The sequence below is a fragment of the Drosophila simulans genome, chromosome X (assembly GCF_016746395.2).
Source record: "Drosophila simulans strain w501 chromosome X, Prin_Dsim_3.1, whole genome shotgun sequence".
NCBI classification, from domain to species: domain Eukaryota; kingdom Metazoa; phylum Arthropoda; class Insecta; order Diptera; family Drosophilidae; genus Drosophila; species Drosophila simulans.
Window position 1 is genome coordinate 19,223,108 of NC_052525.2, and position 15,424 is coordinate 19,238,531.

The 15,424-nt window shown below is 48.0% G+C and overlaps 2 protein-coding genes across 3 annotated transcripts; one reads left to right on the top strand and one right to left on the bottom strand.

The window, feature by feature from the left end:
* Positions 1-503: 503 nt before the first annotated feature.
* LOC6726474 (ATP-binding cassette sub-family D member 3) lies at positions 504-8,714 on the top strand. Of its 2 annotated transcripts, none has more exons than XM_016174198.3 (9): positions 504-878; positions 1,083-1,281; positions 5,870-5,982; positions 6,048-6,238; positions 6,306-6,403; positions 6,469-6,932; positions 7,003-7,432; positions 7,534-7,708; positions 7,776-8,714. In XM_016174198.3, exons 2-9 carry the CDS (start codon positions 1,169-1,171, stop codon positions 8,187-8,189), a joined length of 1,998 nt encoding a protein of 665 aa, XP_016040097.1. In that variant the 5' UTR covers positions 504-878; positions 1,083-1,168; the 3' UTR covers positions 8,190-8,714. The 2 variants fall into 2 exon arrangements, with proteins under 2 accessions (XP_016040097.1, XP_016040096.1); XM_016174197.3 differs by having other exon boundaries at positions 504-645.
* On the bottom strand, positions 8,597-11,776 carry LOC6726475. Its single transcript, XM_016172350.3, has 5 exons — positions 10,681-11,776; positions 9,915-10,625; positions 9,447-9,841; positions 9,149-9,383; positions 8,597-9,086 (listed from the first exon to the last, which is right to left on the bottom strand). Exons 1-5 carry the CDS (start codon positions 11,656-11,658, stop codon positions 8,793-8,795), a joined length of 2,613 nt encoding a protein of 870 aa, XP_016040098.2. The 5' UTR covers positions 11,659-11,776; the 3' UTR covers positions 8,597-8,792.
* Between the last annotated feature and the right edge of the window lie 3,648 nt (positions 11,777-15,424).

Here is a 15,424-nt window from a genome sequence, read left to right on the forward strand (position 1 = left end):
TCCAGAGCGTTCACAACTTCCTCGGAGATCGGTACAAAAATTGGGGATTTGGCTGATACTTATATAGTTTTTAGATTTATTTTCTATAATACCTAACGAACTAAGGGTGTTTAAATTTGTCTGCTCTGTTTATATATTTTTTTAATATTTATCGTAAATATCATATTTTTATTGATTGCAAGCAACGAAACATTCATATTTTATTCACCTAACATTTGTAATATGTTTTTAATATAATATTTTAATAAGTTTAAAATGACAGGTATCAAAATTAGTGGAATTTTCGTAAGAGTAAGCCATTATATGATTTACTTATATAACATGACAACATAATTGCGTAGCAATCCCAATAAGTAGTTTAAGCGGGGAACTTTAAATTTGGCTAATTAATGATATTTAATATCTCCAATTTAGATAAGCGATATTTTCGATACGTTATTAACTGCGATAACTCGTTCGATAGCTCTTCGTTCAGAAATAGCCAGATTTGGCCGAAAAATAGCTGCCCCCGCAGCACCGCTGCCCGCACATTGTCGTGGTAGCCAACACTGGCACAGATCGAACTACAGTTAGTTGCCTGCTGGCTTTTGCGCGTCGCACGTATCACTTCGTCAGATTTCTCGATTTGGCCGAGCAGAGTAGAGTGTAATTACCAAACAAAGAAATGCGCCTGGCTCAAATTGAATAAATAAAAGCGCCCGCCGTGTGTGACAATCACTTTGCCCACCCCCTTTGGTCAGAAAAGGAGCGCCACTAGCAGCGGAGGAAGAAGCAGCAGCGCCATCACCACCACCAGTTGTAGTACAGGAAGAAGAAGAAGCAGTTGCCCCGAGAGAGAGAGAGAGGACGAAGCTAAGACAGGGCTGTTCGACAACCAGGTGTTTACATCCTGCAATCCGCCATCTGTGTGTGTGTGTGCATGTCTGTGTGTTGTGTCGTCATCGAACAGCCGATTAAAATATTGAAAACCGTGCAATAAACAATAGTGTCTGTTCCCCATTCATACTTATTTATTTATTATAATTTTTTTTTTAATTTTTTCCCTGTGCCCCTCCCCACGTGCGGTTAATCGAACACTGAAGTGCGAACGCGAAATTGCGAATTGTAAAATTCACAAGGTGCACAATTCGAAGCCAAACGAGATCCGTAGCCACATCGCAATAGCAGAATGGCCCCGGCTCTAAGCAAATTGGCCAACAACCAGAGCGCCATCGTCGGCGTGGCGGGCATGACGGCGGCCCTCTGGATAATTGCCTACGGAAAGATGTCCAACAAGAAGCGGTAAGCCCCCTCCCCCTCTTGATCTTAATTACGGATAATTGTGGCTCAACCATGTTATGTTGCCTGTGCAATATGCAGTATTCTACGAACATCTTATTGCGCAAGGTCTCGGTCTTGGCCATCGAGGTGTCCGTGATATTGACTTGAGTTTGCTTTGCTGTGTATGTGTATGTATGTACATACAGATTTGTTTGCCGGACATGCGATGCGATGCCACTATTGTGGGTCATCTGGCGGACTGCAAAACTGGTTTTCCGATGGCCTTTTCTGCCACACTGTATGCACTTCCCCCTCATTGTAGTCCGGTTTCAATTGATTCGTCCAGCAGCCGCGCACAGTGGGCCAGACAGTTCGTTTGCAGCTCAAATACTGTGCTTTTCAGTTGCCAAAATCTAATAAAAAGTTTGGCAACCGCCAGCTTACGTTTTATATTAAAATAGTCAAAAGATCCTCAAAAAGATGTTTTTGAGTGCATTCCCAATAAATAAAGTCAACAGATCATCGATTCACTTGAGTAGATATGAACCAAAGTAGCTGGATCTGTTGCAATCTATCCCTATTATATAGATATACTGATATCTAGGAGAGGTCTGAGTGTATATATATTGTCTGGGAGGAACGGAGGAATTCCGCGTACTTAGCAGGCAGACCCAGATAGGCACTACATTTCCGGCCAAACAGCAAACTCGATTACCAAAGCCTTCTCGGCGCCCTCGACTATTATGGCCCGAATAGCCACTTCTTGGCGGCCTGCTCCATTGCGGCGGTATCGTTTCAAGGATTTCCCCATCGAGCACCTGCGATGCGGACTTGATTCCCCGGTTAAGGGCCACGTTTCGGTGCTCGGATGGACTTGGTCTTTAGCGCTAATCTAATCGGCAACGAGCCAGTCTACAGCACTCCATCTATATGCCCCATTCCACTATCGCCACTCGTGCCGATTATGCTGTTGTTAACGCGCCCGATATTTGGCCATATTCGATGTGTGCGGGGTTCGGCGCGCAATTGCCCGCTATCAGTCGATTCCATCTAATTGAATAAACTTAAACCGAACGGGGAAAGCGGGCGCAATCGACTATTTGCATGACAGAGCCAATTAATTAGACAGATTGCGCAGCCAGCGGCATGGGATTGGGGGGATCTGCCGTGGCTGCATGTGCCACTCGATAATTGCTGGCATTACTCCGAGTACTTGGAGTACGCCGTGCACTCCAATGTTGGATACCCAACTGGTGGCCACCGCTTTCAGCAACTTCTCTGCAGTGCACTGCACTTTGGCAGGCGATCGAAATCGAGCATTTTAATGCGCTGTTTACTTTTTTATGCAACTTTTGCCAGCAAGGTAGCCGCCACTTGTGGTTGGCCGCTAAATTTATGCGCCATTCCATTGTTCGAATTCTGCACAGTGGATGGTGGAGTCGGTTCAATGGATGCAGTGACTGGACACTCCAGAGTCCAGCCAACCAAATGGGCTTCGCCAGCGGAGCTCCACTTCGATTATGCTTTTGAATTTTGTGGCTCATTTCATATCATTTAATTTGATTTCATTCATTCTATGATTCACTTTCAAGTGCAAGAGCTAATCGCTAAATGATTAAGAACGTTGAAAGTTTAAAAGGGACTTTTCGACTGTGTCAATGAGTTTCCGAGTAGCAACGCCTCTTGCACAACTTTCAAGGCGCTTTTTTATCGGCGTTTTTATAGTCCCATATCAAGGACAGGCCCTAGAATTGTCAACTGATATGGCATGGTTATGCTAGCTCGCATCAAGGGTTTGGACAACTAACTGGACAACACACCCAAGCCCGTCTGTCCAAAGGTCCAAACACTTTGACATCCAGCAGCCTGCCTTGCAAGCGAACACGCAACCACCGGTGGGCAGTTTGCTTTGGGTGTTGCAACAGCACTCGATTGTGCCCCTTACCCGGACCCGAATCCGTACCCATACTCATACCCACGCCCATTCCATGGATGACATGATGACACCCGGGTATAAAGCATAAACATTACAGCCGTGCCTTTTAATGACTTGCGACGGGCCACAATATAGCCACAACGTTGGATGGAGAGAAGCGCAGAGGACCAGTGGCTTCTGGTTTCATTTTTCCATTTCCATTCGCATTCCCGTTCCCATTCCCATACCGAGCTCTTCGCCTTCGAGGTGGGTAATGGGTAATGGGGTATAGGTGTTAATTTGTGTACAACTTGCTCTGTTTTTCGCAGGTAGACACATTCTGTCTCGCCCCACCCGTCCCGCCGGCTGTTGCGCAATACCTTGTGTGCGCCGTACTCGGTGTGCTCCAGAGTTTCGGATGGGGAAGTGGAAGAGTCGGATGGATGAGAGACCTTGTGCCCGGGAAACGCTTGGCCCGCGGTAATCGGCTTGCCCCGCAAGGCAGCCATTTGTCGTGTAATTTGTATAATTTTCGCCTTTACTCGGACGGTGCGTGAAATGAGATCGTAATTTCAATGCAGATTCGCAGCCGAGCGCTGACATTTGCACCTGTTGCGGATGCCACGTTGCCAAGGCCTGTCTACCGCTCACTCACTTACTCACTCACTCACTCGCTCGCTCACTCGCTCTCACTTCCGATACATCGCAAGCGGAGTGGAGTGAGCGTGCGAGTGCCGGCAGACTGACTACGGGTCTACAGGTAACAGTCAAGGCAACAGGTGATGAGTGTGCCCGCCTATCTGAGCTATCTGTTTTTGGCCAGCGTTTATCAGACACACCAGCTCGATAGCGGCTGCTATGCGGCACAAGAAATAACCACTGAACTTTGATCGCAATCGGCGGCAATATCTCTATCTGAGTCAGACGCCAGCCGATCTTCTCGCGCCCGGGTTCAATGTGCCCCCCATTAGGCGATCGCCGGCGATTAGCGAAAGAGAGCTTTGGATGAATTGCAGGGGCAGGCGATTCGGAATGGGAATGGGAATGGGTATGGCAATGGGAGCCACCGGTGTTGACCTATGGACCCAAACACATGTTCCACGTCTAGGCGGTGAAAACAAGTTTAATATACTACGAATCAAAAAAGGAAAACCACACGAGAGACAGCCAGACACACGGACGGATTGAAAGATAGATAGATGGAAACATATGTATATATATATATATAGAAATAAATACAAGAGCGCTATGAATAATTCAGTGATCTGCGCAGCGATATCTAAGAAATAACCAAGTCATCACGACTCGTCGCTTTTTCCAGCCTGCAGATAACCAAGGCGCGAGCTTTGTACTTTGTTTGGCCTAACATACCAGTAGCAGCACCACCAGCACCTCGCATCTCATCACCCACATCATCCCATAGACTTCGCACCCTGGGCAGGTGGCGATGTCGGACTCCATCCGATACGATACGATCCGATCCGATCCGATTGGCGATCCAATGCCGGATAGCCAATGGCCCAGTGGCTCGTGTTGAGCTGGTCAGCTCTATTCATCCGGACCTTGATCCCACAGCGATTAGCAGCTCAAAAGAATTCGAGCACTTTTCTCGGAAGCAAGTCATGCAGCAAATTTGGGGGAAATGCGCTTTTTTTAAAGAACGCTTAAGCAAAAGCGATAACGATAGCTTGTGAGTAATGTTCGAGATAGATAAACAATTTAGGCGAATTTGCATGCAATCTAAAATGAATATGTTAGGGTTCTTCGAAATTATAATCGGATTAATTGATAAAACTTATCGATAGGCTAGTTAGTCTAAGCATTTTGCGAATTACTTACGTTAAATGGTGGAGTTAAAAAGTTAGTCAAATGATTTATAGGTCAATTTCATGGCATCTTGGTTGGAAAAGTTTCTATATATAATATTAAATACTGCGAATTCCTTTGCAGTATTGCTGCATAGACCGCATAAATGTTTGTTTATCAAACGAGTCGAATATTTGGAGTGGCGATTTGCTAACGCACACAACATTTAACAGGCTTCATGTGGATAATTTACCGGATTGTAAAAAGTACGATCGATGAGCGAGCCGTTTTTTAATTTTTATTTATTTATTTATCATTAAGCAGCCTAATGAAGTGCGCTGGTGTGAAAAGTCATGGCTCATCTCGGCGTCTTAATTGTTGGATTTAATCGCACACCTCCATTGCAAATAAGCGACTTTATGGAGGCATTAAACACGAAGTTCGTTCTTTATGTGCGGCGCCGATGATAGCGACTTGCTATGAAAAGGCAAAGGTTGCTATTCAAATTGGCTATGCCAACAGGGAGTTAAACCATTGTGATTTATTTCATAAATTCGCCATCAACGTTGCACATTTGTCAAGTGAGTCGAGTGGCCAATGATCGAAATGGCACAACATCGTTGGCTGAAAACGGTTTGGAGTGATAAGACCACTCCTCTTATCAACATTTCTCATAACTGCTGTACGGATTTTAATTTATTATTAAGTTTATTGAGCCATAACCCAAATCCATTAGCACTCAATGGAGATTTTAAGCAGCCCAATTGTCTGCCACATATATGTATTATCATATCATATCTAGTTAACCTTTGTAAATCCGGTTAACTAATAGAGTTATTAATCACATTTGATTGCTTCAACTCCTTAAACATGCTATCTTCATTGCAGAAAACCCGGCTATGAGGACAAGATCCAGTACACAATTGCCGAGAAGAAGGAGAAGAAGGCGGGAAAGGCGCACGTTAACTCAGTATTCTTCAAACAGCTCCGCCAGCTACTCCGTAAGTGGACTCATAGATCCCTTAGCAGTCCCTCGGATCACCTGCAACCTTCCCTTCCCTTGCAGCCATCCTCATTCCCGGCTTTTGGAGCGTGGAGACCGGCCTGCTCTTCCTGGTGGCCGCCGCACTGATTGGCCGCTCGGTGAGCGACATCTGGATGATCCAGAATGCGACGGTGGTGGAGAGCACCATCATACACATGAATCGCACCAAGTTCAAGACGGCGCTGCTCAAATACCTGACAGCTCTGCCAGCGGTATGGGATACTAATGCGATTGCCCACACAACGAATTGTTCTAGCTTCGCGTTGCTGTTTCTTGCAGATCTCCGTTGTGACCAACGTCCTCAAGTGGAGTTTGGGTGAGCTGAAGCTGAGGTTCCGCACCAACCTCACACACCACCTGTACAGTCAGTACCTAAAGTGAGTGCCATGGTCAGATTGCTGCGCCGGGCGGGCAGATATTAACCAGACTCGTTCGATTGCAGCGGCTACACGTACTACAAAATGTCCAACCTGGACAACAGGATAGCCAACGCCGACCAGCTGCTGACCACGGACATCGACAAGTTCTGCGAGAGCGCCACGGACCTCTACTCCAACATCAGCAAGCCCGTGCTGGACATCTTCATCTACGTGTACCGCCTGACGGTGAATCTGGGCGGCAAGACGCCATCGATCCTGATGCTCTACCTGCTCTTCGCCGGCGTCTTCCTGACGCGCCTGCGCCGCCCCACTGGTCGCCTGACCGTCGAGGAGCAGAAGCTGGAGGGCGAGTTCCGCTATGTGAACAGCCGACTGATCACCAACTCGGAGGAGGTGGCCTTCTACCAGGGCAACGTGCGCGAGAAGCTCACGCTGCTGGCCAGCTACTCCAAGCTGCGTTCGCATCTGCGCAAGTTCCTCGAGTTCCGCGTCAGCATGGGCATCATCGACAACATCATTGGCAAATGTACGAATGCATCTGCAACTATCTACATTCAAGTGCACCTGACTCCAACCAATCCAAATTTCGCCCACAGATTTCGCCTCCATTGTGGGCTTCTACGCCGTCTCCATTCCCTTCTTCTCCGAAAACCATCCGCTGCTGTCCGGCGAGCATAGCGGCCAGCGCCTGCAGGCCTACTACACCTACGGACGCATGCTGGTCAAGCTGGCGGAGGCCATCGGACGCCTGGTGCTCGCTGGACGCGAGATGTCCCGCCTGGCCGGCTTCACCGCCCGCATGACCGAGCTAATTAAGGTTCTGAGCGACCTCAACAAGGGCACCTACGAACGCACCATGGTGAACGGCAACAACCTGGCGCAAAACGCAGTCGGATCGGCGTCAAGCAACTTTGGACCAAACAAGGGCATCATGTGCTTCGAGGACAACATCATCCGCTTCGAAAAGGTGCCACTGGTGACGCCCAACGGCGATGTCCTGCTGCAGGAGCTGTCTTTTGAAGTGAAGTAAGCGCATATATGATCCGGCTATGGCGATCACGATTACATTATCCTTGTGACGAATAGGCGATTGATTGCTTGATGCTCATTGATTTCGATCATTGCAGGTCTGGCACAAACGTCCTGGTCTGCGGTCCCAACGGCTGTGGCAAGTCCTCCCTGTTCCGCATCCTCGGTGAGCTGTGGCCGACGTGGGGCGGCAAAGTGACGAAGCCGTCGCGCGGCAAGCTTTTCTACGTACCTCAGAGGCCCTACATGACGCTGGGAACACTGCGTGACCAGGTGAGAAGCGATTTAATAGCAGGAGTTTTTGGAATTTAACTACAACATCATCTGCTGCCATGGACAGATCATTTATCCACACACGCGCGATGACATGCGTCGCCTGGGACACAGCGACGAGGATCTCATGCACTACCTGGACATCGTGCAGCTGACCTACCTGGAGCAGCGCGAGAACGGCCTGGACTCCATCGAGGACTGGATCGACGTGTTGTCCGGCGGCGAGAAGCAGCGCATTGCGATGGCCCGGCTATTCTACCACAAGCCGCAGTTCGCCATTTTGGACGAGTGCACCAGCGCCGTCTCCGTTGATGTGGAGGGCAAGATGTACAGCTATTGCCGCGAGGTGGGCATCACGCTGTTCACGGTCTCGCACCGCAAGTCGCTGTGGGCGCACCACGACTACTACCTCCAGTTCGACGGCCGGGGCAGCTACGAGTTTGCGACCATCGATCAGGATAAGGACCACTTCGGCTCCTAAAACTAGCAATTCCCATTCTTCAAGCCCAAGCCCGATGATGATCATACCGCTCTGGCTACTCCTCCTCCTCCTCCTCCTCCATGTGGTGCACTGTATATACCGAGATTGTATATATTGCAAGTTGGAAATGCTTCCTTGTTTCGATTGTGATTGTTTCTTTTGTACGCTATTCCACACTATATTCCGTTTAATATAATTCCTTCGCTGGGATTTTAGATGTGTAACTCTGAGAATCGAGCTGGTGTTAGTGATGTAAGCGTAAAGTAGTCGGCGCACAGCCACAAGCGATGGATGAGCGTTTAGAAAACCCTTTAGTGAATAACACACCCATACCTGTAGACCTGCGTACCGCACAAGTCCCAAATCGCGCATAGAGAACTTATAGTAATTTGTAAAATACGCTTGGCTTATTCAAATGTTTTGTATTTTTGGTTAAATTGGAATTGGAATGGAACCTTGCACGGCAACAATGTATTGCATTATACAGTGCAAGACGCAATAAATGTATATAAATATGAAAAAAAACGTTTTGATGCCGGCGGTGGAGTTAAACGATAGATGCTACTTGTCTAAGCTAAATTAATAATGAGTTGCAGCTGAGTATCAGGCCTTCCTCTTCGGCTTTTTGCTCTCCATCAGACTCATGATCGTCTTACGCAAGTCCTCCGTCTCCTTCTGTTCCATCTCGAGGTTCTCGATCTGAGTCTTGCGCTCCTGCAGCTGCGTCTCCAGCACGAAAATCAGGTCCTCGGACTTCTTGCAGGCCTCCCGCTGCTCCTCCAGAGCCTTTTGCGTCTTGGCCAGCTCCCGATCCCGCTCCGCGATGGTGCGCAGCTTCTCCGTCATGTCCTGCTCGTAGGCCACCATGGACTTCTTGAGTTTGTCGATACGAGAGATCTGCAAAGAGAGTGCCACATGGGTGCTCTGGCGATCTAATGGTCTTACGCTAAGGATCTTACGTTCTCCTTGTTGTGAACCTCCAGCTTAGTGAGCTCCTCGCTTTTGGCACTCAGTTTCGATCGCAGATTCTCGCACTCCTTTTCAAGATCGGCAATCTCCGCCTTTTTCACGAGTAATCGCCGCTCGTTGGCCTGCAACTGGACGGTGTTCTCGGACATCTGCTTGAGCAGGATGGTCATGTTGCTCTTCAGTTCGTCCTTCTGCTGTTTGAGATCCTTGCACCGGGTTTGCAGCCTAAGGATAACGAGGAAAATGTGATGAGCAAGTTATATCGCAGTGGGATTCAACTTCACCTACCGTTCTTGGCTAATAAGCAGCTGGAAGTTGCTAGACTGAAAGCGTTCGAGCTCGGCGCTCTGCACGTGGGCACGTTGTGTACCAATAGTCAGCTGCTCGCCAGCCTGCTCCAGGCGCTGCTGCAGGTTCGCCACGGTGCCGTTCAGGCTGTCGATGCGGTGGTTGTACAGCTCGATCACCTGCGAGGTGGGTGCCGATGCCAGTTCGTTGCGGCTCACAATGCCGCTGATGTTGTCCAGAAGTGCGTTGAACCGCTGGATCAAGCCTTTGTCGGCGGAGATGCGATAGGCCTTGAAGATCGAGCTTAGATTGCGCCACTGCTCGGCCTGGTCGGCGCCGACAGCTGAAGGCCCCGCCATCATTCCACTTGGACTAGAGGTGATAGCAGCCACATGCTTTAGAGGGAGTAAGAGGTTATAGAACTCATTTCTAGATATACGCTGGCTTTGAAGGTACAAAGTCACATACCTTTGCTACAGATGCCTTGGGAAAATGCTCGAACTGCGCAATTTGCAGAACGGCAGCCACCAATGCCTCGTTTTTGCTGACCATACCGCGAGCTAAGCAGTACTGCAGCTGCGGCTGCTCCAGCAGCGTGCAGCACTTGTCCATATAGGCCTTCTTGGCGATGCCGGCGACATTGACGAGCAGCAGCAGGCAAAAGCAAGCCTTCTCCACCTCGCACTGCGCCAGGCTCTGTGTGCTGAGGAACTGGGGAACGAGGGCGAGCGGAGCAGCCAGGATCTTATCGAAGTACGACTCGGAGACCTTGGACAGCACCAGTTTATTGGTCTTCGTCTCCTGGAGCAGGGCGATCAGCAGGCGCAGAGTGGCTAGCACTTGACCGGCATCCGTGTCCGGTCGCTCGGCGCTGGCCACCAACTTGGCCACGCGTGAGGGATCGTTGGCGATCATCTCGGCCACCGCCGCCCGTTTGCCTAGGCGCAACAGGGTGTAGATCAGCTCAATAGCCGCCACGCCGCAGTGATCGGAGCTCATCCAGTCGCTGACCATCTCATACAGGCGCCCCGTGATGGCGTCCAGGCTGATGCAGCTGTTGGCTTCCTCGGACATCTGCAGAATGTGGCTGACGAGTCGGAAGAACAGGCCGAGCGAAATCTGTTGGTGCTTGCTCGTCTCCTCCTGCGAATCGTCCATGCCGTTGCGAGCGTCGATTTTCTGAAAAGGGGAAGCTGTAAGAAGTGCATCCAGCTGGATATTCAGCGCTACTCACGTCCAGCAGCCTCTCCACATCCTCGCAGAAATGGCCGTGCGCCAACATCGCCCGATGCAGGCCTTCGTGGCCGTGTGAGTCCAAGAGGAACTCAACGATGTGCCGCAACTGGGCCACGTTCCATTGCTTCAGGCAGTCCTCTATGCCGGCGAACGACAGGCGCAGGAAGATGCACAGCTCGGACTGCTGGAAGGCGTAGACGTCCTCCGAGAGGATGATGAGCATTTTGTATGCCAGCAGGCCATAGTTCTGGACGCGACGGCAAAAGACGGAAATGTTGACGCTGCGCAGAAAGAGGAAGAGCACGGCGAAGTTCTTGTAGCAAAGGTTCACCAGCACGGAGAGGGCGAGCATATGCAATTCGTCGTCGTCGTTGCGAATGGATCCACTACTCGCGATGCTGGAGGCGTCATCCGTACACAGCACGATCCCCACCAGATGATCGATCAGCGGTGGCAGGTAGGGTTCCTCCCAGGCGATGCGTATGCCGTACGTAAGGTCCTGCAGCAGCACCAGCAGTCGGTGCACCCTTTCCGTTCGTTTGTTTTTCCTTATGAGCATTCCCAGCAGCGGCACAAAGCAGAACTGCTCGACGACCGCCTGGCGGGCCTCCAAATTCCGTGTGCAGTGCTGCACCAGCCCGATGCAGGCCCACAGCACATCGCCCTCGACACCCTCGTTCTCCAGCTCGCTCATCAGCGCGTACAGATCCACGTAGAAGCGGGCCAGCTCCAGGTTGCCCGGCGTGGGGGCGAAGTGCGCCGGCAGCACCTTGGTGCCCAGCAGCGCCACGCTGCGCTGCACGTACACCAGCGACTCCTCGGAGCGCTGCATCAGGAAACAGGCCACGCGCATCCTGAACTCCCGCACATAGCCGATGGCCAGCGTGGCGACCGCGTCCTGCGGCTCCTGTGGCGAGTCCTGGCCGTTGTGGTTCGCCCCACCGCCCGCCGATATGTGGTTCCGTAGCGTAGCCATTCGGTTCCGATCCGTTCGAGCTTGACTTTCAAGAGAAAAAAAAACAACAAGCGTCGAACTGAAAATAATTTCGAAAATTCTCGATGTCTTGCCGCTCGATATATCGATAAGGCGCGGACAGCTCGTCGATGCAGCCCTGGTCGTTTCCGAAACTTTTTTCTAGTGCTGCAAAACGCCATACGGAATTTAAATATTTATTTGAAAACAAACGTTCAATTCTGTTTTTTTTTTTACAAGTAAGTAAGCCATTTTGAAGCTGAATTGAAGGCGAAGGCCCAACTTTAATAGCTTTTGTATGTTTGTAATATATGTAATATTATATTACTTACAAATTTTAGTTAGGTTGATTTGTTTTCTAGTTAAAATGGAAAGGTAAAAATACTGCAAATACTTTAAAACACACTTTTCAGAATCGTCTTAAAGCGATGTTCTTCCGCGTGCGTTCGAACTACTCTCACTTTTTTGTGAGCCAGCGATTTTTGCCTGGCTAGCCTCATTTTCGGAACGATAAAAAAGCTTTGGCTTATGCTTTCTGCACATTTGGGCACAGCCCAGTGTGTCCACCCACCGCCGCCCAATCGCCGACAACAATGCCTAGAGCTAAAGGCATGCGTAATTCCGAGGGGTTGGGAAACGCACATGTGGCACCGCAGTGGAGCAGCCAGCTCCCACGTCCTAGCCCCATTCGCCCCTACCTTCTGGCAAAGAAAAGGGGGGGATGCTGTCCAGCAAGGAAAATTCGTTTTGATTTTGCATGGACTTTTCAAAATTTATGCGCTATTTGAAATGTAACGCACGTGTATGTCCGTATGTGTCCGTCGTCCTGTGCCCATGTGTTTGTATATTTAAACGAAATTAAATATCCAAAGGGGCAGGGATACGGAATTTAAGGCTTGCTCGACCGAAAGTAGGATAAGCCAGGAATTTAAGCCGACCCAAGGCCCAGCAAAATGCGTAAAAAATTGTGGCAATTAATAAAATGAATTGGAAATCTGTATGTAAAATTTGCTATAAATAGCCATCGTTCAAAATCGAACTAAGCTTAAATATAGCAACGAAAAAATCCTTGATATTGCATACTGCAAACATGTGTTAATAATAAAAACTATTGAATATTGGCATTGAATAAATGTATGTGGTAATTTAGGTACAAGCTTCGTGCCACTTTGCATTATTTTGCTCAGTGCACAAATCCCGCTTACGCACACATGGCAAATTTGAATCGTGTGTGTGTGTGTGTGTGCAGGCGTTGTGTAGTGGAAAGTTTCAATATTGGCTCAGTCGAAGGTCGCGGGGGGCGGGGCCGGGAGGCGGGGTGGTTGTGGGAGTACTGTGGGTGGTTTTTGCCCAACTGGCCAAAAAACGCACACACTGACAGCACATACATATGTGGGCACACACATGCAAACGTGCCGATGTATATGTATATACATTTACATTATTCATGCACACACACATCGGCACTTTTGAAAAATGCGTTTTATTCAAAGCGGAAGCATCACGCTCTGACCAAGGAATCGACGGTGGGCGTGGGCGGAGTGGGCGGTGTGTGGTGGGCGGGGTCGAATGCTTGGTTCCCGGAGGGATTTCGACTACAAGGTCTCCGATTCCGTGCAGCCAGCTTCCAGCTTAACTTTGGCTCCTTTGCTCAACCCAAAATTTTAAAACCATTTGGTGGGCTTACACAGTCCTTTACAAGTTGATAAACATACTTATTCTATTTGCAATTTTCAAGGTAGATAGCTTATAAACAAAAAGCCGTTAACTTGTAATCTTGTACCGCAATAGAAATAGAACTAAATTTAGTTTCACAATTTTCACCAATACGATATTGAACACTTTAGTTAGTCCGGAACTTACATTCAAGCCTTTCTTCTTTTATAAATGTTGATTACAAATTACAATTTTATCGAAGAAAGTTTGATAAGTATCTAGTGAATCCCCCTTTGAAAGCCTGTTAGATAAAATTGAATATTTCTACAGATACAACTCAATTTCATACTCTTATGTCCAGTAAGATGGAAAAGCTTCTGACTGGAAGCCACCTGGCCAGTGGATTAAATTCGAGTTCCCTTTGTTCTGGTTAACCAGATTTGGATTGCCAAGGCCAGCGATGATGGGACCTGCATCCCACTATCCAACTCTTACCCACCACCAGATGCGCATCCGTGGATCGTCTCATATCCCTGACCCGCCTCAATTTCGATTACCTTGTGACTTTCTACTTTCCACTTTCCTTCAACCACTCCTCGATTTTCCCTGATTTTTCCAGCGCGGCTGCAGCGAATGCAACCAAATCGGATTGTTTAATCAAAAGACTGGCACACACCCACACCTACACCCGCACACACACCCGCACACAAACTCAAACTCAAAATCAAACTCAAACTGAAACTCGAAAGTCATTTGGACAATGGAAAACGGACACTGAACGGCGGACAGGAACATGAATCGATTTTCGGGCTATGTAACCGGCTTGGCCCGAAATGCTATTATCTTTCTTGATTTTCCACTGGATTAAGTGTACACGCAGAGAAAATGTGGTTACTGGCATAATAAACTAACTTAACATTTACTTGATTACAAATATTTAATGCAATAATCATTTATATAATCTTTAATTGAATAATAACATATTAAAGACACATATTTTTTTTGGTTTGTATTTAAAATATTTATGAAATATTATTTGATTATCATATTTTCTCCCAGTGCAGATGGGCGTTTCCTTGGGTGAGCTGAGGTGCAACGAAATGCCGTCCTCTGAGTTCCTTGTTCTTCCCACACAGAACTCAATAACTTAGCGTGCAACAATAAATTACGTCCATATGACAGACACATTGCGTCTTAGAATGGAAGCCATTCTCTCTGGTGTCCTTGAGCGATTATTTTCAGTGTAGCGCGTTTATGGGGTAGCAAAATTGCGATCAACAAAGATCATCACCCAAGCAAACGCAATAGCTAATTACTGCTGGTAATCGAAGCAATGATAACCAGTTTATCAAGCCACAAAATATGAATTTTTTTAACTCATTCACTTAACTCATGTTTTTTAAGGAATATGTTTAAAACAAACCTCTTCAAATATAAAAAGATATGCAAACAGTCAGGTATACTTTACTTTGATTATACTGATTAAGTGCAAAATGCAATCTGTTGGATTTGTAAACTGTGCGCACTTCGCGAACTGGCCGCGCATAAACGTTGCTCCTGGCCAGCCCACCTGACTTTCCACTTCCACCATCAACTGCACGCACTGCAAGCTTCTTCGTTTATCCATTCCCGCTCTCCGTGCTGTTCGTAGCTGTTTTCTTTTTTTCCCGAGCCCGGAAAACTGTCGGTCGTCGGGCCGTCGCCACTACCTGTTGATTCCCATCCATTTGCACGGCTGCGTCGATGGCGATGGCGTCATTCCAAATGATGCACGGCGCCTTTTCGTTGGACACGGTCTGCGTGATTCCGCCCCAGAGTTTTCCATTTCCACATTTCCATCCCCTGTAATCGCTCGTGTACCTGCTGCTGCTTTTCAAGTGCTGGAAAACTGAAAGCGAAGCAATTGCTGTGCAAATTAATCAACACATTCTTAATGGGAAAATCTGTTCTATCTGTATTTATGTATTATTTTATCTATTTTTTATCTGTTTTTTTTTTTTTTGTATGCCAAGAAAGTGAATTGCAGGCAACTTTCCCAAAGATCAAATCAAAAAGTAGGATAATTAGTTAGCTTTGCTAAATTCAAAAAAATCCTTTGAAAAAAATTCATTTG

Excerpts from the sequence above, each read along its gene's own strand:
- LOC6726474 (XM_016174198.3), top strand. The coding sequence starts at position 1,169 with ATGGCCCCGGCTCTAAGCAAATTGGCCAACAACCAGAGCGCCATCGTC. Across the intron at positions 6,404-6,468 it reads CTGTACAGTCAGTACCTAAA|CGGCTACACGTACTACAAAA; the intron begins GTGAGTGCCATG and ends GTTCGATTGCAG. Across the intron at positions 7,433-7,533 it reads GAGCTGTCTTTTGAAGTGAA|GTCTGGCACAAACGTCCTGG; the intron begins GTAAGCGCATAT and ends CGATCATTGCAG.
- LOC6726475 (XM_016172350.3), bottom strand. The coding sequence starts at position 11,658 with ATGGCTACGCTACGGAACCACATATCGGCGGGCGGTGGGGCGAACCAC. Across the intron at positions 10,626-10,680 it reads ATGTGGAGAGGCTGCTGGAC|AAAATCGACGCTCGCAACGG; the intron begins GTGAGTAGCGCT and ends TCCCCTTTTCAG. Across the intron at positions 9,384-9,446 it reads CTGCTTATTAGCCAAGAACG|GCTGCAAACCCGGTGCAAGG; the intron begins GTAGGTGAAGTT and ends CGTTATCCTTAG.